Genomic DNA, 24,497 nt, shown 5'->3' on the forward strand with positions numbered 1-24,497 from the left:
TCCCAGTATCTGGATTTCAGCAGTACCTTTCTTAATTGTTAAATTTTCCAGTATCGAAAATGCACTTAACTCTGCCCAGTAGTTGGTACCTTCTGCCAATGCAGCTTTGAAACAGAAACTATGGTTTTCCTTCAGAAATAACACACGTCCAGCACCACAAATCCCTGGAATTTATGGGAATTTTATCTCTCATGCATTTCAGATTCATATTTGCAATTAAAATAGTAGATGAGGATAGTTCTTGACAGTAGAGGTGTTTTCTTTATAATGAACTATTTCTTTTATTCTGGGCTCTTCACATGCTTGGTGATGCATGTTAGAGTGCCAAGTATTGTGAGTTCAGTTATTTTAGTTTCATATTGTCTAGATATGGCTCTTGGGCCTTTACTCCTTGGATTTTAGAAGTGCTATCATTTTCATTTTGGAGGACAGGTTTGTTCAGTTGACATTCTTTACTGTAGATTACAGCTGCTGGCTTATAATGTGGATAAGTTTAGGTCCTGTTCATCTTTTTGAAAGGTAAATGAAATGGTGTCATTGGTTGCCATCTGAAAGTTTTTTATCTCAATTGGATATGTTTCTCGAATGAGTTCTAGAGTTTTACTACGCATTGGTGCTAAATATGTCCTGACATATGTAATATCATTAGGGTCTAAGATTTGATAAGTCCTACATTGTACAAAAGAGTTCAAGAAGTTGGAAGATATCACAAAACTTTTGTTTCATGAATAGGATAACAGGAAGTTGCTCATCTAATAATGCACTGCCATAAAATTTAGCAAATACTACTTTGATTAATTCTTCCACTGATTTCACGGAAGTCATTATTCTGAACTTTTATTTAGATGGATTCTCTCCCACAAAAGTTCAAGATTGTTAGTAAACCCACATGTTAGTATTTGCACCATGTCATACCATGTGATCCTATTCTTAAAGATAGACTTATGGGTTTTGGCCCAAGCATTCCATTTTTGGAAATTCATTAATATTTCCCTTTGATATCTACAATTTAGATTTGTGATTGATGTGGGATCTATGTTGTCATGGGAAATACTATTGAAATCTTTTGAGTTACTAGGACCATAAGGATTTTTTATATTAGATCCAAACTTTGTTTGGCACCATTTTTCCATGCATATTAGAAAGGTTTTACTACTACATCATCCTTTATAGATCTAGGAGGATGATTAATAATAGAAGACTCAAGGAAATCAATATTCAATGTTTTAATGAAAAACGTATTCAAATTATCTACATTGTCTTTCAAATTTTCAAATTGAGATTTCACTAAAGAGGCATTTTCTTTTGCTAGATCAGTAGCAACAATTACTTTCTTGCAATTATTTAAGTTGCTTTATAGAGCATTTTGAGCTGCAAATATCTATGTTTTTCTCTTCCATAAGTAGATTTGGTAAATTTAGGAAATTGAGAATCCATTTCCTTTATTGTATGAGGAGACAAGGATAAGGATCTTTCTCCTTTTAAGATTCTTTGTAGTCTGTGTATTTCTTTTAAAATTAGACCAGAGTTTTCATTAAGCTCATGGAATGACCTTTTTAACTCCTGTGTTCTTTCTTCCATCTCAGTGGATTCTACGTGTCTACCAAATATATATTGTTTCATTTCAAGGATATCTTGTGCCATATCATCAAGATTTTGTGTTAAACAAATATCTTGGTCATTTGACTAATTTTGCAGGCACAAAAGATTTTGAAGCTTAACTGTATTATTTTAATAGCTCAATGGAGACCGCATTCGTAAGTGTTAATCTGAAAGCAGTCATAAGAAATAAACTAAACCTTGATGCCCAAAATCACAATCCTAAAGTATGGCCAAGGTCTACTAAATTTAAGGCATCCACAACACGCTGCATTTTCTGTTCTCTAAATGGTTAAGCAGGTAGTTGAGATGAATTGTTTTTCCATTGAATGCAGTATACCCCAGAACAGAAACTTTGTACAGAAACTACATGATTTCTCACAGCTGTCATTTTCTGCAATCCAGTACATGGTCCACTGCTCTGTGCTTTTTGTTGGTTAAATGATCTGTGTTTTGCAATACGAGAGAGCAGGTTGGGCTCTAGAGCCCAAATGGCAAGATTCCTTCTACATTAAACAACAAAAACATGTCAGCATTTTACCCTTCCATCACATTCACAAACTTGAGTTTTATATCATTTGGATGTTCAGCTTTCGAAGATGCTCCAGACACTCACAATGGGTTGCACACTGCTATTACTCTGTTTTCTAAAACTCTCAATTGCTTAGAAATTTGCAGATATGGACATAAATCCAATTCCAATATCAATTTACCATGTCCAATAATCTCAAGATTACAAATGATAAGAAGCCATCAAATGCATCTCTTCTGAATTTTCACGACAAAAATATGCATACCATTCAAAAGCCTCTCCATTTCCTCGAATTCTCCATTATAAACTGTCAATAGTTAATTAAAAGGTCAATACTGAGAGTCCACTTGAACAAAATAAGAATTAAGTGACAGAGTTAGCATGTGGTGTCAAAATCAATTCATAACTTTACACAGACTTACAAGCAGAATAGCTCCTGTTCATCACTTTACACAGATTACAACAAGCATTGCTTCAAACGCACCAAATGCCCAATCTCTCAGCTATACAACAGATTATAAATCTATAAAGAATTTAGTTTTACTCCACCCCAATAAGGTGTGGAATGTTATATGCACAAGCGAGTACAACTGTTTATAGTTCATCACTTGAGTTAATTGCTCAATGCCATGATTAGTGTGAAATGGATGTTATTGTTAAGATGCTATGCTGAAAGAGCTCACTTTCTTTGGTGTTGCAACCACAAGTGGAGCTCCTGGAGAATTTGTAATAGCAAATTTGTCATGCATAAATTTGCTATCCACACTGGATTCATCTTTTGGAACAATCTTGTAGCAATAACAGCTTTTTAGCCCATTCTGGCCCTTGTAACACACATGTCGCTGTTTTTTACTTGCTGGAAGTTCGAGATGACAGAAAATTTACCAACAGTGGCAACTAGATGGCACTCCTGCCTTCCACTCTCAGTAACCTGCAGTGATGAAGAGAATAGATGTCAGAAATTAGTACACTGGAAGAGCTAATAAAGGTTATATTGCAGGCCAACGGTCCTGTAAGGTTCAATTGCTACATGTTATGAAGTTGAAGTCATTTTTTGTGTACCTTATCCCTTCATAGACAATTGCTAACTTTTAATACATTATTATTTGTTTATAGTGGTGATATTCAAGAAGCATATGGCCAAATTTTTGTGTATCTGTAAGGCCATGTTTGGAATTTGTGTTTGGGAGAATCGAATGAAGTGGAAGTTAGAGACATAGAAACTTTGTACAGAAAATAAATGATTTCTCACAGCTGTCATCTTCTGCATTCTCTGATTATCGCTACTTATACTCAACATTCAATGGTTATGGTCAGCTGTTTGATGTGGAGTAGTCTTTTCATGACGGTACAGCTCCAACACTTCCAGTGTCGAAATTGGTTCGCGCTATTTCTCTTTTGAAAGGATATACGCAGATTACATAATTGATCTTAGTTAATTCGAATCTATATTATCTGGATTCGTAAGCCCAAATACAAGACCTAATTGCTTTTACGGTAATTTGAATCTACAATTCCTGGAGTAGTATTTGGCGGTTCTGAGGTTATCTCTGTTTGCAATTTCATGACTAAGCGTTACTGCTGTCTACAGATACTTGTATGGTGTGATGTTAATAATTATTGCAGACAAGTTGGTTATACTACCAATTGCATTCCTTATTTCACAAGATTTCCCAAAATACTTTGAAAAATATAATACATGAATTTAAAATCGGTTTCAAAATTTTAATAACGTTAATGTTTTAGTTGTAGTGTCAACGTTGTAATTTACTTTTTACTTAAAAAAAAAGCTTGTTGCCAATAATCTTAGTAAGTATGAACTCGTTCTACACTTACTATATTGATATGAATGGTTTGGTTTTGGTTTTGTTCTTTTAATATCAAATGTACTGGTACAGGATGGTCAACGTGGTTATTGTCTTCGTCACTAAACTTTATATATGCCTGACTATCTATAGAACTCTCTTCGTTTTACTAATCCTATCGGCCTCTCTTTGTACCTTTTGGGACAATTACTAGTAAATATAAGTTATGTAATTATGTTGTTTTCTTTATGTGTTTTGAAGAAGAAAGTTATGAATCCTATACATCCATTTTAAAATTGGTATTAGCTGACCATAACGCTTATTAATCAGGTGTTAAAATTTGTTAAAAGATTAATAATGAAAAGATGATATATGTTATTCTATGGAGTGTGACGGAAGGTTAGTTCCAGATGAATAAAATGCGAAGGTTTCGGAAAAACAGTTCGAAGTACTCTCAATAATTAGCCAGAAAATTACCTAATTCAAAAATAATTTGTTAATAAATACCATTATATTACTGAATTACCAATGGAAATAGCTATACAGTGGAAAACTCCATATCCCATCCTTTAGCACTATAATTGTATATAATCTATACTGTAATCTAGTGGTCGATGGTAGTATATAAGCTTTATGGTAAGAAGAGCCACCTAAAGTCTGCTACAATATTTAGATAAGATGGATTAAAACATACTGCCAAATATGCAAATTCATAAGTTGGCGAATAGTTTTTTTTTTCAAGGAAGGTTGGCGAATAGTTTGTAATCGTGAGCATCAAGATAAACTTGGCGAATCGCTGCAATACATCCCAATACTCCCAAGATTGAAAAAACGACAGCTATGAGGGTGTTGATCCAGAATTTCAAACTCCTCTTTGAAGGCTTGAATGTTATGTTGTAAAAGGCTACAGGAAAAACGAAGTCGAGAGGTAGGAACCCAAATGCGCCAATGACTGCAATTATGTCCTGACAAAATGGTAGCATCGCTGCAATCAAAGTAGCCACGCTTACGTATACTGAGCGTAACAACAGTCTTGGTAGGAGATTCCGTAGAGAAAACCTTCCATTGCTCACATCTCCCGATTTTGCCTCCAAAACTTCAAATGTAGGCTGTGAATATACCTGAAACATGACCTCCCTTCACTTTCACATTACCATATATGACTCAACATATCCTTTTTCTGTGGTTCAATTTAGATAAAACGTGTAAATTAATGGATAAAAAGCTATATACCAAGACAAGTGCGAATAACTGGACAACAACACAAATGTTGGCTGTAAAGAGCAGCCAATTCGGGATAAGGGAGCGCTCTCCGGTAGGAGCAAAGTTGTTGAATATGTTGCCCGCTGCCTGGTTGCCGAATGCCCAGTAACCCGATACTGCCACCGAGAAAAATGTTGATACCACCACTGTGTAGCATATGCACAAACCTTTGAACATTTTGCCAGAAACAGGAGGGGCCAGTGTTGCCTGCAAAACAGTATATGCTTATGGAATCAGTGGCAAGATTTCAGAGTTATGTACACTGTGTCCCTTTGCAGGAACTGATGTCTGACATATCTGCTTAGTTCCTCCTGCAACCAAGGAGGTGCCAAGAAGATGCATCTGATGATTCATTGTGATCCAAACTCTGCCCGTGGGGTATAGCCTAGTCCGTTAGATAAAAACTGTTAAGACTCTCTATGACATTTACCCTTTCTACAGAAATTTTATCTTAATCCCTGACAGAATTTTAAGAAACCCCCTGACTCCAAACTGTCCCAACAATACTTTATCTGTTTATCTGCAATAGTTATCTTTTATATTGTTTCTTCAGGTAGCTGTATAAATTATCAAAAACAAAAACTCCTATCTAGAGTCCTTAAGTAAATAGTGTATCAGAAATGAGTCTAGTTGACCTGGATCTCTGGAATAATCCCATTTCCATATATGGTTGCAATCATTGCTATGGAATTGAAGACTTTAAAGGCCTTGCTGGCATTGCTTCCAGTGTCGGAATAATCTCTTTCTGGATTCAGTTTTGAATGTCCTGAAACAACCGATTCATGTAAGACTATTTAATCATAAGGTCACAAATTTAAAATATGGCTATTAGTTGCATTGTTATCTGCAAACGAGTGATTAACAACACACCTGCATGAATCGATCCACCAACAACGCATAAGCTGTATAGCAAGCCCATGATGAGGGAAAGCAAGTTCATGTGGCGAAGCGAATGGAAAGATGGCATCTGGGACAAGAATAGCATTACAATGCCGAATAATATGATGAATTCATACAACTTCATGTCTCCATTGGGATGATAAATCAAGTAGATGAACTGCAAACATTTACAGCATATGCAAAACGGTTAGCAGTGGGTCTATTAATAATACAGATCCCTTTGGCTCTGATTCAGAAAAATATCTTTCATCTGGTTACTGATTTGGAGCCATAAAGTTTGCGGAAATCCCCCATAACTGCCACGTATTCAGGGGACTTTATATATTATCATATATCTTCCAGCAAAGCTAGAAATGGCAACCGAAAAACCTTTAAGCTCTTCAAGGTAGGATTATGAGAAAAACCTTTAAGCTCTGGCCCCCAAACAGAATGGAGCCAATGACAGAACCCAAGCAAACTGCGAATTGCATCGGCGCCACTGCCAATCGAGCCCATCTGGGTCCTATGCCAAAAGAAGAAAAGCATCATCCTTCTGATAGATGGAAATTCCAATCGAAAAATCTAGCAAATTGGGAATGAGCCATGATCAATAAATAACACACCTAAAATGTCTCTGGCCATGTCTCTGAAACGGAGGTGGCGGTTGCCCTGGGATTCCTGGCGCTCCAACACAATGGATATGAGGTTGTATGAATAAAATGTGACGGCAGCTCCAACTATGAGACAAAAAATCCCCGCAAACCATCCCAACGATGTAAATGCAAAAGGCAGACTCAGCAGGGAAGGCGCTACTATGGATGTAGTCAAATGGTAACCGGCGTGCAACCAGTTGCCTGCAGAATAAACACACATAAATTGTTATAGAGTGTTTTCTGCTAACATAAAAATATATAACCCAAAAAAAACCAGAAAGGAGACCTTTGGATTCCAAGACAAATAAAGCTCCTGCATCCAGATGATCCTTTGATTGGATATCACTTTTGCCATTTCTCAATCCACCCGACTCTGCATCGCTTCCCATCGTCATAGTTTGATGTGAATCCACCCGGAATCAATTGTTCATCACTTCCAACTCTCGGCACACTATCTTAGCTAACTAATGGAATTTGCAATGATTATATAGATTCGATCCACTCCGACCACCCGATTTGCTCGGACCCATCAATTATTAGTATGTGAAAGCGGAGGTACGAGTCAAGATGCGAGTCAATTTTGGATCAGAATGGACCTTTGATTCCCACGATTATTGCGGGACCCTGTTTCGTTTTTGTGTACATTGCTCGAGAGCTTTTCGCTTCCCGTCAAGTGGCGGTACAGTATTTCGTTTTTGTGTACATTGCTCGAGAGCTTTTCGCATCCGGTTCCTTGATGACTTTATAATATATGGTTTGGTTTAAACATATTTTGGTTTGAAAAACTGATCATTCATAGGATAAAAAATTTCAATTTATTTTTTTCCCCTTGGGATTTCATGGTCAGAATATAGCAATTTTAAACAAATTTGAAATTTCATAATTTAAAAAGGTAAACTCGAAAAAATAAACTAAATTATCTTTTCGGATGCTAAACTTTAGGATAACTATAAAAACTTTTAGATTTGAGCATAATAATATTATTTTTTTTAAATAAACTATCCTTTTCGTATGCTAAATTTTAGGATAATTATAAAAATAGTATATATGTATTTGTGTGAGGGGCCATTTGTATTATTGGTAGAATTGGAAATTACATAGAAGCTTGGGATGTTTTAGGTTACTCTCTTGCAAGGGAGATCTATTCATTGTTTAAAATAAATTCTTTGAAGAGCTGTACAAGATAACTGAGTAGTATAGTGTTTTAGAATTTTACAGTACAGAGAGTCAGGCGTAATTAGCCAAAAGGAATCATCAAAAACAAAATAATAATATGATGAAGTCATGATATACAATCAAGTAAATGGGTATGAATTAGTAGCAACAACCTAGATGGGGTGTTTGTCATCCCTAGCTATACCCCATCAAGTTAAAATTGGCATGTTAACAAATCTGAATCATTAGATAAAATAATGTCATCAACATAAACAACCACCATTATTATTTTTCATCATTAAATTTAACATATAAATTACTACCAATTGCGACTCTTTTGAATCCACACTTGAGTAGGTATCTTTCCAACTTGGAATACCAAGCCTAAGGGGCTTACTTGATAACTTACAAGGCCTTCTTGAGCTTATAGACATAATCAAGCCTATTTGTCCGCTGAAAACCATCTAGCTATTCAATGTAAAATTCTTCCTACAACTCTCCATTTAGAAAGGCATATTTGACATCCATTTGATATATCTTGAACTTCTTAAAACAAGAAAATGCCAAAAAACATTTAATAGCTTCCAACCTAGAAAAAAAAAGCAAAATTTTCATCAAAATTTGGGCCTTCAATCTGAGCATAACCTTTGCATACCAATCTTGCCTTATTTCTCACCACTTCACCATGGTTATTCAACTTATTCTTGAAGACCCACTTAGTGCCAATAACATTCTTGTTTGTTGGTCTAGGAACAAGTTCCATGTCTGATTTTTCTCGATTTGGTCCAATTCTTCATGCATAGCTTTTAACCAATTTTCATATTGACTAGCTTGTGCAACATCCTTTGGTTCCTCCATGGAAAACATAGCTACATGTGTTTGTGAAGGGGGATTGAACAACTTCCTTCTTATGAGAACACCTATTTTTATATCACCAACAATTTGATCAGTTGAGTGTTATTTTTGCACATACCTTGAATGATATTTGGCTTGAGGACTGGAGGGATATTCATTGTCTTCTTTTGAAAATGGCTCATGGACCTCCTAATAATTGTTGACTGGTTCATTAGAGCTAGTATTTATTGGCCATTTAACTTCAAGATCAACATACTAATCCACTTTGACATCAATACAATTTTTTTCCTCTTTTTGGTCTTATTATAGCATCTATAGCCTTTGTTATTATGAGAATATCCAATAAAAATACCTTCATCGACACTTGCATTGAATGTATTACCAAGATTGTCATCATTCCTCTTGATGTAACACTTGCTACTAGAAACTATGAAATGCTTGACTGTTGCAAGTCTTCCATACAAAATCTCATAAGGTTTTTTTGTCACTGTTTGGTATGAAATGAGCTTTGTTGAGTATCACCACAGTTATGTGAATGGATTTGGCCCAAAATCTCTGTCGAACTTTCCTTTCATCCATCATAGCTTTGGCTAGTTGTTGTACATTTTTGTTTTATATCTTTTCTTAAACCATTCTGTTGTGGAGTCTCAGCTATTTTGAAATGCCTCTTATTGCCATATTTTTTACAAAATTCACCAAACTCTTTTGAAGTAAAATCGCCTCCATTATTAGATCTTATTCTCTTCATTTTAAAATCAATTTCATTTTCAACCATTGATTTGAAATCTTTGAACTTCTCAAAAGCTTCATATTTTTCTCTGAGAAAAGCAACCCACATCATCCTACTGAAATCATCAATTATGATCATGAAATACAATTTACATGTGGGTGATTGGATTCTTGATGGTCCATACAAGTCCATTTGTACTAGCTAAAGTGGCTTTGATGATGAGCTCTCCTTTGACTTGAATGATACTCAATTTTCCTTACCCAATTGACAAGACTTGCAAATCGTATTCTCTAGATTTGACAACTCGGGTAAATCCTTTACAACATTCTTCTTTCTCAATTTGAATATCCGATCAAAATTCAGATGTCCAAGTCTCTTATGCCATAGCCAACTTTCATCAATATTTGATAGGAAACACCTTTCTGTTTTCTCTTTCAAGACATAAACATTATTGTTTGTTCTCATAGCTGCAACCATTATTTCACCTGTTCCTGCAGATGTGATTTGACAATTTTTATTCTTAAAAAATACATCATAGCCTTGATCACACATTTGAGACACACTAAGCATATTGTGCTTCATCCCATCAACATATACAACATTTTTGGATTTACCTATGCCATTTGATAGACTGACAACTACTTTACCAATAACCTTAAGAGGTGCATTATTAACAAAAGTTACATTACAAATTTGAACTGGTTTCCATGTAAAAAATTTGCTTCTGTCTCCTCACATGTTCTTGGAACAACCAATGTCCACATACTAGTGAATTCCTTCATTGTGATCATACAAAACAATACCACATTTCTTTGTGCTTTCCTTTTCTTACTACACCTTGGGCTCTTGGCTCTTGACTAATTTTCTCAATAACTGGTTCATGCCTTTTATACTTAATTCTTACATCAACTTCTCTATGCCCAATTTTTTTACATTTAAAACATTGAATCAAATTGTTCAAAGGAGAAAATGAATTATTTTACGTGAGTCTACTATTCCTTTCTCTAATTTGTTGATTTATTCTTCGTTCTCTGAGCTACCTATAGGATAAATTCACTTTTCAATTTATCGCTTTATGGCCATAATTGGTGTAGGTAACATAAACAACACAAAAGCACACAAAGATTCTTGAAAATTTTCTATAATTTCTTCATAAGGAAAGCTACAACTTGTAGTTACAAAATTATCTGGCTATAACCAATAGGAAGAAAATACTCCCTGATTTATCATCTACAACTGAAAGGAGATCCAACCCCTAAATATTTACCAACAACTACTGGAAGGAGCTACAACCCTTGATCTGCAAGCTACAACTTTCCTAGCATCAATGATTCATCTTTCGTCCCTTTTCAAACTAGAGCCATGAATGCCAAATCCTTACATAAACAATTAAATCGACATCTTCAAACACTCACCAAAACATCTTCAACAATCTCTGATTACTATGAAATCCACCATCCACATCAACAACCTCAGTTCAACCCAACTTGCACAATGCTACAATGATTCTCTCAAACTTGCTCAATTGATTATGATTATAGAGAATTTTCCTACTCAAATTAGACTTCTTTCTTTTTAGTTAACTTCTTGTCTTTAATTTATAAATGAATCTCTTATCCTTAGATTTATCCTACTTTACTTGACTCTTTTGAATGTGATCTACAGGGCTTCAAACCCTTCTCTTTTGTTTAAAACTCAATCATTGAGTTAAACTACTTCAATATGCTCAAACAAACAATTATGGAGTTTTATCAGGGTTTAGTGGAGGTTCTTTTATTTCTAGTTCTTTTTTAATTTTGGCTTAACTGCCAATTATTCCTTTAATCTAGTTGTTCCACCATCAGAACTTTAACTCGTTCATGTTGTTAATTACAAACCATTTCCATATATAGTTGTTAACTCATTCATTCCATAGCGTTGCCAAATATGTGCAATAATCTCTACCAACTTCTGGAGCAACTTCATGTTGGCACCTTTGCTCATATGACTAAGGGCCATGACCACTGCCTTAATACATTGGGCTCCTTTTCACCTTAACAGTTATTCCCTTGGTTACAATGTTGCACGAAACCACTTCCTAGCACTTAATCTTAGCCCCCTAATGCTTTGTCTCGGTGCCCCTCTATTAGGCCTTCGTTTCCTTTCAGGGTTTGCCTTGCAGGGTGAATTGTCAGGTGGGTCCTCCTTTCCGCCTCACGTCCATTCATCTTGCAGGTCCTCTTCCTATGCACTTCTCAAACCTTCTACGATCAAGCCTATGAGACGACATCATGCTTATGTCATCTCCGCCACATGGTGTCATCTGAGTGGTGACACGTGTCACTCAAATATGTCCCACTAAGGTACCCAAAAAGTCAAAAAATGGTTGTCACATGTCCACCTCTCAGTGGGCCACATCATGCTAACGTCATAATCCACCTGTGCATCCATTTTTATGCTACAAGAAAATCACATTGTGCCACCTGTCTATTAGAGACGAGAGAGAAACAAGGTCCCAAAAGCTTGGTTTTGCGCCATTTTTGTTTATAAAAAATTTCAATGAAAACCACCAAATTAAATGAAAATTCAAAGTGTCCCTGCCATTTTATTAACATTGTGATGTTGCGATGTTTCCTAAGTGTACTCCATCCCAAGCCCCTATCACATGCCAGTTAGCCATCACCAGGTCTGCGATCACATGAAGTGGTCATGGTCATGGTCACAATTGTTGTTACAAAAAATTTCTAGTGGTTTCTGTGCGCCCCTACATGGTTTGTGGTATAGAAACGGGGGGGGTTGGTAGCACAATCATCCTCCATTATTGATCTAACGATCAATAGTGTGGGCAAACCACCCATTGTGCCACCCCCTTGCACATTAATAGTCGAGCTAGAAGGCCCCACACAATTTCACTGATGGGTCGGTGAGGACGCATGGTGCTTGATTGGTTGCTACACATGCCTGCCATTTAACTTTTGCCACCCGTCGGGATTACCTCATCCTACTTGTGTCATCCCAGATGCCTCTTTTATGGGCTCTTTGAAAACTTTTGAGGTACGTCTGTCAGGATGAGCTATATAGTGGCTCCAACAACAACTAATAGAGATGATTTTCGTTGCACTATTGTCTACCACATTTGCGTGGTGGTTTGGTTAGCAATTTCGCCAATTTACTTGCGAGTTTTGGAAAAATGCCAAACTAACACACACCAAGGGGTCCTTCAACCATTATTAGCTCTACAAACTTTGACTATTGGGGTTCTACCTCTAACTGGCCATAAAATTCAGTCCACGAGGTCATTTATGATCTTCCACATACCACTGTAAATATCTTTGAGAGTTGTATCCATATTCTTGGGTTTCAACTATGTTTGAGGTGATTCGTTATCTAAGAATTGACTTCAAAGTTTCTGCACATTTTCACCATCAATGCTATACTCATCTTATTCACAAAAATGTTCGAAAGCTTTGCACCACCTTTGTCATTCTTGGCCATCCTTTGCCATCAATGAAAACACAATTCCATCAATACTGCCCTCACTCGTATATGTATCAATGCTTATTTGAATAATGCGCTAATAGAATTGGTATATAAATGTTTTATATTTTTCGTAAAATAGATTGAATAAATTTTTATTTTTAAAATTTTGTTTTTTAAAAAATGTGTGAGGTATACTATTTATATATGTGGTTTTGATTCCCTCAATTTATTTCATCTAGTCTTGTAGATATAATTTAGGGAAAATTTTAGGCGATAATATTCGTAGGTGGGCTAATTTTCCATGTTTTTTCAAAACAAAAATATTCGTGCATTTCTATTTCTTTCTAAAAATTATTCACCTAAATTTTATGATATAAATTTATTTTACCTTAAAATTAATCAACATTTTATAGAGACTATATAAAATGTTTTGAAATTTAAGTATTTTTGCAAAAATATAGTCAAACATTTTATAATTTGCATATTATAGACTAGTAAAATTTGTGAATATTTCTAAGCTTTTACATAAATTTTCATCCTTAAAATTTTCCCATATATAATGTATTAAAAATAGACAATTACAAAAGTTTATAAGTTGTTTTCAATTTTACATTTAATTTTATTAAAATTTTAAGTTTGACAATTTTATTTATAATTTTATAAAATGAAAATGATAATAATTAGCAAAACGATATAAATTATATTGATGATGAACATTCATAGAAATCAAACCACTTATCTCATAATACATTTTATAGGGAGAAATTAAAACAATTATATTGATGATGAACATTCATAGAAATCAAACCACTTATCTCATAATACATTTTATAGGGAGAAATTAAAACAATTATAAAAATTAAGTAAATTATAACTTTATTATTATTATTATTATAAAAAGAATTAATATATGTATTTTAAAAAACATCTAATAAGATTCTTAACTATGGAGATTTATTTCCGCTTTATGTGGAGATTTTTAACTAATGTTCATTTGACAGTTATATAATTTATTTACTTTAATTGAAAGAGAGAAAAGTATAATTACTTTTGAGATAAAGCTCAATCTTTGACTAGTGGCCACTATTGAGAATATTCTAGAATATTCCATGGCAGTTAAATCCTTGTCATCCACACAATAAATATTAACAAATAAAAATAAAATTTTCGAAGTCTTACTCCAAAAAAGACTCATCTATCAACCTTATTACATTAAAATTTTAAAATAAGAATAGTATTAAAAATATTATTTTATCAAAATTTTAAAAGAAATTATGAGGTGATAAAAAATTAGAGGAAAAAATGAAACTAAAATATTATAAGGAGGTGTCCAACTCCAATAAAAAGAATAAAAACTTTATATTTGTCTTGACTAACGTTAAAAAGAAAATGAACATTGTTAAAATACTAACAAATTCTAGTGAGATTGAGTTGATTGATTTTAAAAAATTATCATGGAATGAAAATGTTTGTCACCTTTATGAAACTAAGAGAGAAAGAGATGAAAAGACCTCCTTTTAGATTGTTAGTCTTATACTCATATCTAATTTAATTTTCAAAATATTTGTCACACTACCTACCTAACATTTTTTTTTGTCAATAATTATCTTGAAAAATTGTTTCTAATATTTTTTAAATATAAAAACAAAGACTAAAATATTCTTACTAATCTATTATTTTTTTAAAGTTTAATAAATCATATTAATTTTAATAAATATTAAGAATAACTATTATTTTTAATTAAATTTAACAAATTATTTTATTGAAAACTTCTATTAACGGACATTTCATTATCATTCATATTTTAAGGCACATACTTCAACACTTTCATTCTTAATATATCTACCTATTATAAATTAAATTTTAAGAATAATCAATAAATTCTTATATTTAGTTTATAATATGTTTTATTCCTTTGTGTATACTTGTCATTAAAATTTGCATGCCAACTATCCAATACTATTCTTTTTTTTGCTAAGGCAAGAGCGGATCCTTCTATTCAATTAAAAAAAAGGAGAAATAGTGTACAAAAGGCGACTGCGGCGGTGAGGCCCACCAATATGACAAGCCTACCCCAATCCATGGTCTCAAGATGACAAAGCGAACCCAGGGACGCGGGCCCACCAAATCAAACAAGCAGTCCAAAACTGACCATTGGATCCAAAGCTAAAGATCTAGTGAATGAAAAACATATCGAGTGGCCAACAAGCACACCTTTTAACAAACAAATCGGACTCGATGAACCCAATAGACCATAATTTATTATCATATCAGGTCCATTTTTGACATATCCTTCGATCACTTTAACCAACTAAAATCAACCATTTGCACGCGATCCCAGAGAGGTCGTGTGAATAGCTCAAAACATAACCACTATTTCAGACCCACCAACATGCACGCTTAATCCTAGCCATGGATTGGCCTTGCTTGATCCAACGGTTAAGGATCATATCGCTCGGACTAAAAGCACCTATAGTTACCGCGCGATGAAGGCGGTAATTCCTCCCCACCCTTAGCCACATGTTGCGTGGTGAGTGGAATCGCTCCCAATTGTGAAAAACCACTTCTGGCTTGATGAGCATGCGATAAACTGGAAACCACCCTGAGGGCAGTAAAGCTATCACAGGAATAAAAGCTGGGGTTTTGCGTTTACTGAGAAAATCTGGGCTCCGGTGCATGGGCCAAAGGAAGATGAAGATCCCTCCTTCTAGCCATCCCCATGAGACATCTGGTTTGTTGTTACCTAAGTTAAGGAGGCCGACATAGACCTGCATCCTAAAAAGGACATCACTTATGTCATAACACTTCATAATGAATCCAGATCAACTAAACCCCGTCTCTGTGGCTCTGTGTCAGCAAATTCTGTCTCTTGAATTTTCTTGATACTGTTGTCAGTCACTGAGGGCCCTGGATGAGCATCCCTCCTTCAACCTGTCATCTGTTATCTCCTCCCACCAGCAGCACAAATCGATATGCTTGTTTCGTACCCCCTCATTGGCAAGCCAGTCCGCAACTTTGTTGTCTTCCCTACGAACATGCACCAACCTAAGAGTTCTCAACATTCTTAGGTGTGCTTGGATTCTTTGGTAGACTTGCAGAAGCCACCAATGTTCTGAGATTTTCTCAAGAGCAGCGCTAGCATTTATCCTCTTCACTGAGTTAATGAATAATTCCGAGTTAGCCTCAATGATGACATTATGAATGTTGTACTTGAGCAGTATTTCCAGGCATAATTCCATCGCCATGAGCTCAGCCATATTGTTGGTTGCTTTTCCTAGATAACTATGGAAGATGAATTGTATGTTTCCTTCCTCATCCCTCAAGACCCCTCCATAACCAGCTTCTCCCGGATTCCCTTTTGAAGCCCTGTCTATGTTAAATTTTAAAAAGCCATGAGAAGGGGGTTGCCAAGAAGACTTTTCTGCTGATGTTTTCTTGTTAATTTGCATAGAACCCTGAGGGGGATGAACCTTGAGCTCTAACTTCTCCAACATTCTGGCCTCTCTTTGTCTGATGGGTTTACCTGTAGCTACACCTCCCAGGATATGAACAGTTTCTTTGAGTTGTTTAAGGATTAGCTTAAGGATGTTGCTCACCGGACTCACTTTCTCCTTGAAAATCCTGTTCTTGCGCTCCTTCCAGACATTCCAGATTATGAATCCTGGGGTTAGCATCCAGGAGGAGTTAATGATCTCATTATCCGAATTTTTTTTCCGCCAATTCTTCAAAGTAGTGGTGATGTCATTAACATCTTTGTCTGTCTGCTCGAAGACTTCTCCAACCCAATTCCAAAGTATTGTGGTGAAAGTGCATCTATTCAAGAGATGATTTGTAGTTTCTTCCTGTTGTCTACATAAGTGACATCTTGAGGGGCCAACAAAGCCTCTTTTTCTTAGGTTATCCCATGTCAGAATCTTGCCCTGTTGAACCAGCCACTTGAACAGTTTTACTTTCATCCAATGAGGATTTTCCCAGATTTCTTTCCACGTCTTATCAGTGTTTAAAAGGTTAAACCTTGCATTTATCCTTTTGGCTTCCTTAAGGTTGAAGAGACCTTCCTTGTTCTTTCCCCATCTTAGTTGATCGTTCAAGTTTGAGTTTAAGATTTGTCCCTTGTCTAAAAGACCTTTAAGGGCTATAGCTTGAGTATGCAGCATGCCCATTCCTCTGTAATCTAGAAGTTTCCATGTTCTCCATTTCCCATTGTTCCTTGATTGGTCCCAGTAGTCACTTACCCACCTTAATCCTTTGTTGATGGTATCGGTGTGAATGTCTGCTAATTCTTCACTTCGGAGATTGTCCTCCTGCTACCAATTATCCTCCCAGAACCAAGCCAGGTTTCCATTTCTGATCTCCCAAAAACTGTGATTTTGGACTAGGGCCCTGTTCTCCCATGCCCTATTCCAAATTGTAGAACCTTTTACTTGTCCTGTCATTCTGATTAGATTCTTCTCCTGCCATTCACTAGCATATTTTTGCTTCCAAAGTTTTGCCCAGGGGGCTTATATTTTTTTTAGCCATCTCCACTAGATTTTGCCACCAAGAACTCTATTAAGGATTCCTGGGTCATGGAGATCCAAGCCACCATGGGACTTAGGTTTGCATACTCCGTCCCATGCCATAAGGGCCCATTTCTTCTTTTCTTCACCTTCTTCCATAGAAATTCTCTATGAATGTTTCTTATATTAGTAATTACACCGGTTGGTGCTGGAATGGCAGATAGCATATAGATAGGGATACTTTGGAGGATAGCCTTAGTGAGAATCAGTCTCCCTGCTAGATTTAGTGCTCTATTTGTCCATTTGCTAATCTTATCTTTTAGCTTATTAAGAACAGGCTCCCAAATATCTTTGTGAAGCGGTTTGTTAGTGAGAGGAACTCCCAGGTACTTTGTAGGCAGTGACTCCCTTTGAAATCCCAAAATTCTTGAAAGATTTCTTTGTATTGAAATATCCGTATTGAAAAAGAAAATATTTGATTTAGTAAGACTTACCTCTGTGCCTGCTGCCCTAACAAACTCACTCAAAATCTGTTTGAATGCTTTGGCTTCCTTGATAGTGGGTGTGCCCTGAAGCATGGTATCATCCACAAATTGATGATGTGTCACCGTGTCCCCACCTTGAGTGAGTCTCAGACCCTGAATTCTTCCTTCCTCCTTAGCAGCTCTGATAGCTCTCCCTAACCCTTCCATCATTAGAATGAAATGGAAAGGAGAAAGAGGATCTCCTTGCCTGAGACCTCTAGAAGGCTTGAAGGTTCTGGAAGGAAAGCCATTGAGAAGAATTAAACAGCTGGTTGTGGTAACTAGTGCCATAACCCATTTAATCCAATTGTAATCAAAACCATAGGATTTTAATATTGCTCTTATGTACGACCAGCTAAGTTTGTCATAGGCCTTTGCTATGTCCAGCTGCATTATCATTCCTGCCTATTTGTTGGTAATGAGTGAATGAACCATTTCATGTGCTTGAATTATATTATCTAAAATTTGTCTTCCTTCCACATAGCCCATTTGCTCCTCTGACACTAGGGTTGGGAGGAGAGGTTTGAGATGGTTGGCAATGACTTTGGATATAATTTTGTATATCAAATTGCATAATGGTATAGGTCTAAATTTGTTTGGAGAGGTGGCCTTTTCCTATTTGGGGATTAAGGCTATGAAATATTTATTGAGTGCCTTTAAGACTATCTTAAATCTTCGAGAGTCTTCCACTACCTCCAGGATGTCCTGTTTCACTATCCTCCAACAAGATTTGAAAAAGTTTACATTAAAGCCATCTTGGCCTGGTGCTTTCCCATTTTGCATCTCTTTCATGGCTTCCTCTATTTATTCCTCTGTTACTGGTCTGTTGAGATTGAAATTATCTTCTCTAGTAACCAATTTAGGGATGTATTGAGTAAATATTTTCGTGAATTGTATCTGTTTTATGAGGTTTCCTCATCAATTTTCTAAAAATGCTGGAGTAGAACCTTCTCCATCTCTTCATGATTTTTTCTCTCTATTCCATGCTAGTTTGTAAGTTTCACAATTCTATTGTTGTTTCTGTGAGCTATGGTGGATCTGTGAAATAATTTGGTGTTTCTCTCCCCTTCTTTAATCCATTGTACTCTGGATTTCTTTCTCCAAAATATTTCCTCTTGAAGACATTTGTTGTCCCACTCCTGCTGGAGTGACTTTGCCATCTCTTTCCTTTCATCTATATAGCCTTCAGTGATAAGAATATGATTTATTTCCTTTAGTTTCTTTTCAACATCTTCTTTAGCTTTGAAGATGTTACCAAATTCCTTTTTATTCCACTCTTTGAGTCTACCTTTAATGTGTTTGAGCCTGTAGTGTAGAAGGAACATCTTTGTACCTTGAAGGTGAAGCTCTTCCTTCCACCATTTTTCAATGTTTGTGAGGAAATCTGAATGTGTGAGCCAAGCGTTCTCAAACCTGAAGGGGGTGTTCCTTGGTTTGCCAAAAAGGGAAGCTTCCAATTGGATAGGCCAGTGATCTGAACCCCCAAAAGGTAGAATGAGTGCAGTAATGTTGCCTCCCCTGAGAAGAAGTTCCTCTGAAACAATAAATCTATCCAATTTTAAGGTTACTTGGGTAGGTTCCCCTTTTTTGTTATTTCAAGTGAAGATTCCATTTCTTGTTTCCATATCAACCAATTTCATATTGGTGATGAAGTTCTGGAAGGAAACTGAGTCTCCACAAGTGTTCTAGTTCCTCCTTTCTTCTCCATGAGTGATTTTGTTATGTTAAAATCACCTCCAAGAATCCAGGGGAGAGCTCGGTATCTCTTCTTCATATCCTCTAGTGTTGTGAGGAGTCGAAGTTTTTCCTCCATTGGCTGCGGACCATAGACATTGGTTATCATGTAACATTGTCTATCACCCACCGGTTGGAAAATTAGTGAAAGGTGATGTCTGGATGCCTCCGCATCAATCACACCAAATTTCTGTGGATCCCATAGAGTGAGAATGCCACCAACAGATTTATTTGCCTTAACTTCAAGGTATTCATATCTATTTAACCATTTGATATGTTTTTCGCGGATCCTCTCCACTGAGCATTTTGTTTCCCATATGAATACTATGTCAGGTTTTTCCTCTTTGATCCCTTTACCTAGATTCCTTTGTTTTCTTCTGCTCCCCAGTTCTCTAATGTTCCAGGTTGTGATTTTCATTGAGGTGGGGTTTTAAAGGAGTAACTGGAAAGGTCTTTCATCCTTCTTGAGTCAATCATGAGTTTGCCACACTCTAGTAGTAGTTCTTTCTGTCTTTTTCTTCCCCTCCTCTTGCCTAGATTCTTTGTTAGTTTTTCTGTTATTAATCTTATTGAGGAAGTCCCTTTGTTTTCCTGGATGTCATGTCCACTTTTGAATCCTGAAGTTGTTTGATATGACTTGTTAAGGAATATTTGTTGGACCTTGTCCACATCCTCCTGAGGGATGGAGTTTATTCCCATTTTTCCTCCTTGTTCTAGAAACTTTTCGAGCTCTGGGTTCTCCGTTTCCAGGATCTCTTGTAAGTCTTGATCCTCTGTGCCACTTTCACTTTGAGTCATTTCCTGGTCCTTTTCTATTTCCATGGTACTCAAAGGGTCCGTCATGTGTTCGTTCTGTTCTTGAGTGAACTCCATGTTGGTCCCTTTTCCTTTCCCTCTTGCTATCTGATTCTTTGTACTCTCTTGATCCCCTCCATCTGCCTCTTTTTCTCCTAAGATCTCAAACCTATTGTAACTTTTTGTTTTATCATTCCCAATAGGGTTCTTTTGTTTCTTCCTTCCCCCTCCTTTTCCTCTTCCTTCTACTTTGGTGAAACCTGTCTGATCTTTCCCTTTGCTAGTATTTAGGTTTTCCTCCCTTCTATTAAGAGGACAGTCTCTAGATAGGTGCCCATGCTCATGACACTTGTGACATATGAACGAGATATGTTCATAGTCAACTGTTTGAACCCATTCCTCGTCATAGACTTCTAGAATGACCTCATCTGGAAGGGATCCTGATAGGTCCATCTCCACACATATACGGGCATAGGATGTATATTTTCCCTGTAGAGTTGCCTCTAAAATTTTTAAGAAATGACCTGATTCATTGCCTATAGCTTTTAAAGACTCTGGCATCCAGTAATCTAAAGGTAAGGAGTATAGTCTAATCCATACTAGTACCGAAGTGAAGGTTTCTCGTTCTGGCATGAAGTTCATCGTCCATGGCCACATATAGAGACTAGCAGCTGCAAAGAAGTATGTCCCTCCTTCAAAAATCCTATCTTTGTCTTCCATGTTCGTAAACACCACAACAAAAAAAACCTTTGGATCCTAGATGTATATTTAACTCCCCCTTTGGTTTCCAGTTTTATTTTATCCAGGTGTAGAATGCTTTCTCTGATGACCATATTCCCATAAATTTGCATATGATGGCATAGTTTTCCATGTGATCCCTGTGCGCTTGCAGAGATAGATCATTCAGAATAACCCGGGGTTTAGTTATGGTCTTGGGTTTATAGGCCCCCATCTTGGCTCTTTTCTATGATCCCTGACCTCTGTCTTCCTGTTTCTCCTCCTAACAGTCTTCTTCGTGGGCCCCTTGATCTGCATGGGTTTTACTGCCTTCCGCCTTCTGAGTTTCGGTGTTTTTTGTCTTGACCTCCAAGGGTTGTGGAGGTTTGTTCTTTTTCCCTCCTCTTCCTCTGTTTGATATCCGTGTGTCTCCATGGGTGCCTGTTGCCCTCTGTCATTCGCTTAGTTAAACCCTAGAACCAGAGCTCCCTCATTTAGATTATCAACCAGGTTTATTTATTCCCATTACAACTATTCAATACTATTCATTATCCCTCTCAGAATGGGTTTTTATATGTAAAAAATGTATATGCCTATATTAATTTAGAGATATAAATGAAGTGAAATTTATTATTAAAATAATTATGGGATAATTATATATGATTTAGTTATTTTTTATATATGCCTTCCTATTATGTATAATAATAGATTAATAATATATTAAAGGGTATATTTTATTATCATATATTTATTTTGTAAATAATAATAAGATAGATTACATTAACAAAAAGTTGTTGTTAAAATTAAGTTGATGTATAGATAGATACATTTATAAGTTTTTTAGAGAAAATATTATAAATGGTTTTAAGATTATATTAATATGGTCAAATTAGCTATGTCTAGATCTTAACACTAAGTTTCCAAAAAAGCCATACTCATATAATCTATAGAAAATGCCGTTAACATAGTAACATTTAGTTGGCATCATAATATAACAAAAATCTATATTGATCAAAAGTTTATCAACAATTACCATATTAACATTAAGAAGTTCACTTCCAAATTTGGCCAATTACCATATTAACATCAAGCAGTTCACTTCCAAATTGGGCCAAGTTTGTAGAATTTTTTTTTCTGAGTGTCTCTTAGTTGTACCACGTGGAGCTATTGCACTTGAGATTGAAGATATTGCTTGTCAATACCAATATTTTGCATTTGTAATCGCTGTATAATAATATGTTTTTGTTAATTTTTCAACTTTGATTGAAAATAATATATTTTTCCTCAGAGGATTGCAATTTCCATCTTGATGAATTCCTTACCGTTCCTCTTTATTCTATTTGCACCCATTTTTTTTCTTTTCTGGTCCTCCATAACAACACAACATAATAGTTGAAAGATGTTAGATAAGATACTCAGTGCTCTCGTCAGTTTCCTTATGCCTTAATTTTCTTCATGATTATCCACTTCCTTAGTTTAAATCCATTTCAAACATCCCAGGATTGAGAATGAATCTCATGCACCTATTCTCTCATTGAGCATTATATGCCTATGGCCTCATTTACATGAACATCTAATGATTACCATAATTAATATGCTTCCCTTCCACATTCCATGATGTGTGCTACAACTCAAGTTCAGGATAATTATATATGATTCTTTCTTTAGGCCTTTGCTCACATGAAAGGATGCTAAGAATGACCATGGAATTCCTATGGATAATTATATATGATTCCTCTTTTTAGGCCTTTGCTCACATGAGAGGGATACTAAGACTGACCATGGCATTTTTATGGTTGATTAAAGGATGATCATCTTTTTTCTCACAACAAGATTACTCCTCAAATTTACCACCACATGTGGGGTTTGTAGGTCATAATCACCCCAAATTCATCTTTTATGCTTTTTAAGTGGCACGGTCACAACATGAAAATAATTTTATAGTAATTTTTTTAATTAAAATTCATCGTCATATTTTTAAAGTAACATTATTTTATGTAAAATTGGATTGACTCATAAAAATATAAAAAATGATAGATGATTTATTTTAATACTTGTTTCTACCTTATTCAACTCTCTTAAAATATGTTTCACTTAAATACAAAAATCTAAACAAATTAATCTCAAAATTCTTGTATAAAAATGACACAAAAAATAAAGCATGGAATCCAAAAAAAAATTCCAAAATCAAAATGACCAATAAAAATATTAAAATCATTTATTATAATTAGAAACCTACTTGATAAAGATTGAGCCACGTACCTCAAAAGAGAGTACACACAATTCTTCTTGGTTATTAAAAGATATGCATAAGTTCTATGAGTATTCCACCTCTATTTGCCCGTGGAAGCAATAGAGAACTTCTCCACCTTCCATCCCTTATTAATATAAAATAAATAATATTGATAATGGTTTCAAGTTAACATCAATTTAACAAATAAATTAATATACTATTTTATATTGATATATTTATTGGGTATAAGTGTATAATTTTATATCAAAACTGGATTGATATTTAACAAAATAAATTAATATACTATTTTATATTGATATATTTATTGGCTATAGGTGTATAATTTTATATCAAAATTGGATTGATATTTAATTTTAGACATAATATAATTTAAATATCTTTTAAATTATTTAATGCAATAATTTGTTTTTGTAAGTTTAAGTAGGATTTTTTCATTTTCTAGTTTTTACATATATGTTATTCACTCCATTTTTGGGGAGGGTAGCACAAGAATTAAACCCAAGATCTACGGTTCGATATGACTTCATTTCTACGGCCATTGCCACTTAAGCTACCCGTTGCAGACTTATTTAAGATAATAATTAAAATAATTTAATGTAATAATTAAAGTAATATATATATAAATTTATCAATAATATATTGAAACATTTATACATTACTATATGCTTTATTTAAAGTTTTATAAATTAATTTTTTGTTTCTATTTATTTTTATTTTTATGAGATCTTCTAAGTGTTAATAATACTTTATAGAAAATTAAATTTTAATTAAATAAAATTTTATGATAATTATTTTAACAATATTATCTATTTTAAGTTAGTGAAACTAAACACTAAATTCTTATGAGATCTTTTTTGTTTGTGAGGCAAAAACACCCACTTCAACTATACATACTTTACCACAAATTTACATACTTCACCACAAGTTTTGAATCCTTGACTTTAAAAAAAAACATATATCTCTAAGTTCATGATATAATTATATTTAATATGTTCAAAAACCAAACATTTAAAACCAAAATTACACTTTTATTTTAATAATAAA

The 24,497-nt window shown here is 35.0% G+C and overlaps 1 protein-coding gene across 1 annotated transcript; it reads right to left on the reverse strand.

Annotated features, from left to right (window-relative positions):
* Nucleotides 1-4,492: 4,492 nt before the first annotated feature.
* LOC149141241 (GABA transporter 1-like) lies at nt 4,493-7,177 on the reverse strand. Its single transcript, XM_089447534.1, has 7 exons — nt 7,018-7,177; nt 6,702-6,932; nt 6,504-6,601; nt 6,070-6,256; nt 5,835-5,965; nt 5,170-5,406; nt 4,493-5,057 (listed from the first exon to the last, which is right to left on the reverse strand). Exons 1-7 carry the CDS (start codon nt 7,124-7,126, stop codon nt 4,674-4,676), a joined length of 1,377 nt encoding a protein of 458 aa, XP_089303660.1. The 5' UTR covers nt 7,127-7,177; the 3' UTR covers nt 4,493-4,673.
* Between the last annotated feature and the right edge of the window lie 17,320 nt (nt 7,178-24,497).

The sequence above is a fragment of the Pinus tabuliformis genome, chromosome X (genome assembly GCF_031772625.1).
Source record: "Pinus tabuliformis cultivar Carrire ecotype Pingquan chromosome X, CPIR1, whole genome shotgun sequence".
NCBI classification, from domain to species: Eukaryota; Viridiplantae; Streptophyta; class Pinopsida; order Pinales; family Pinaceae; genus Pinus; species Pinus tabuliformis.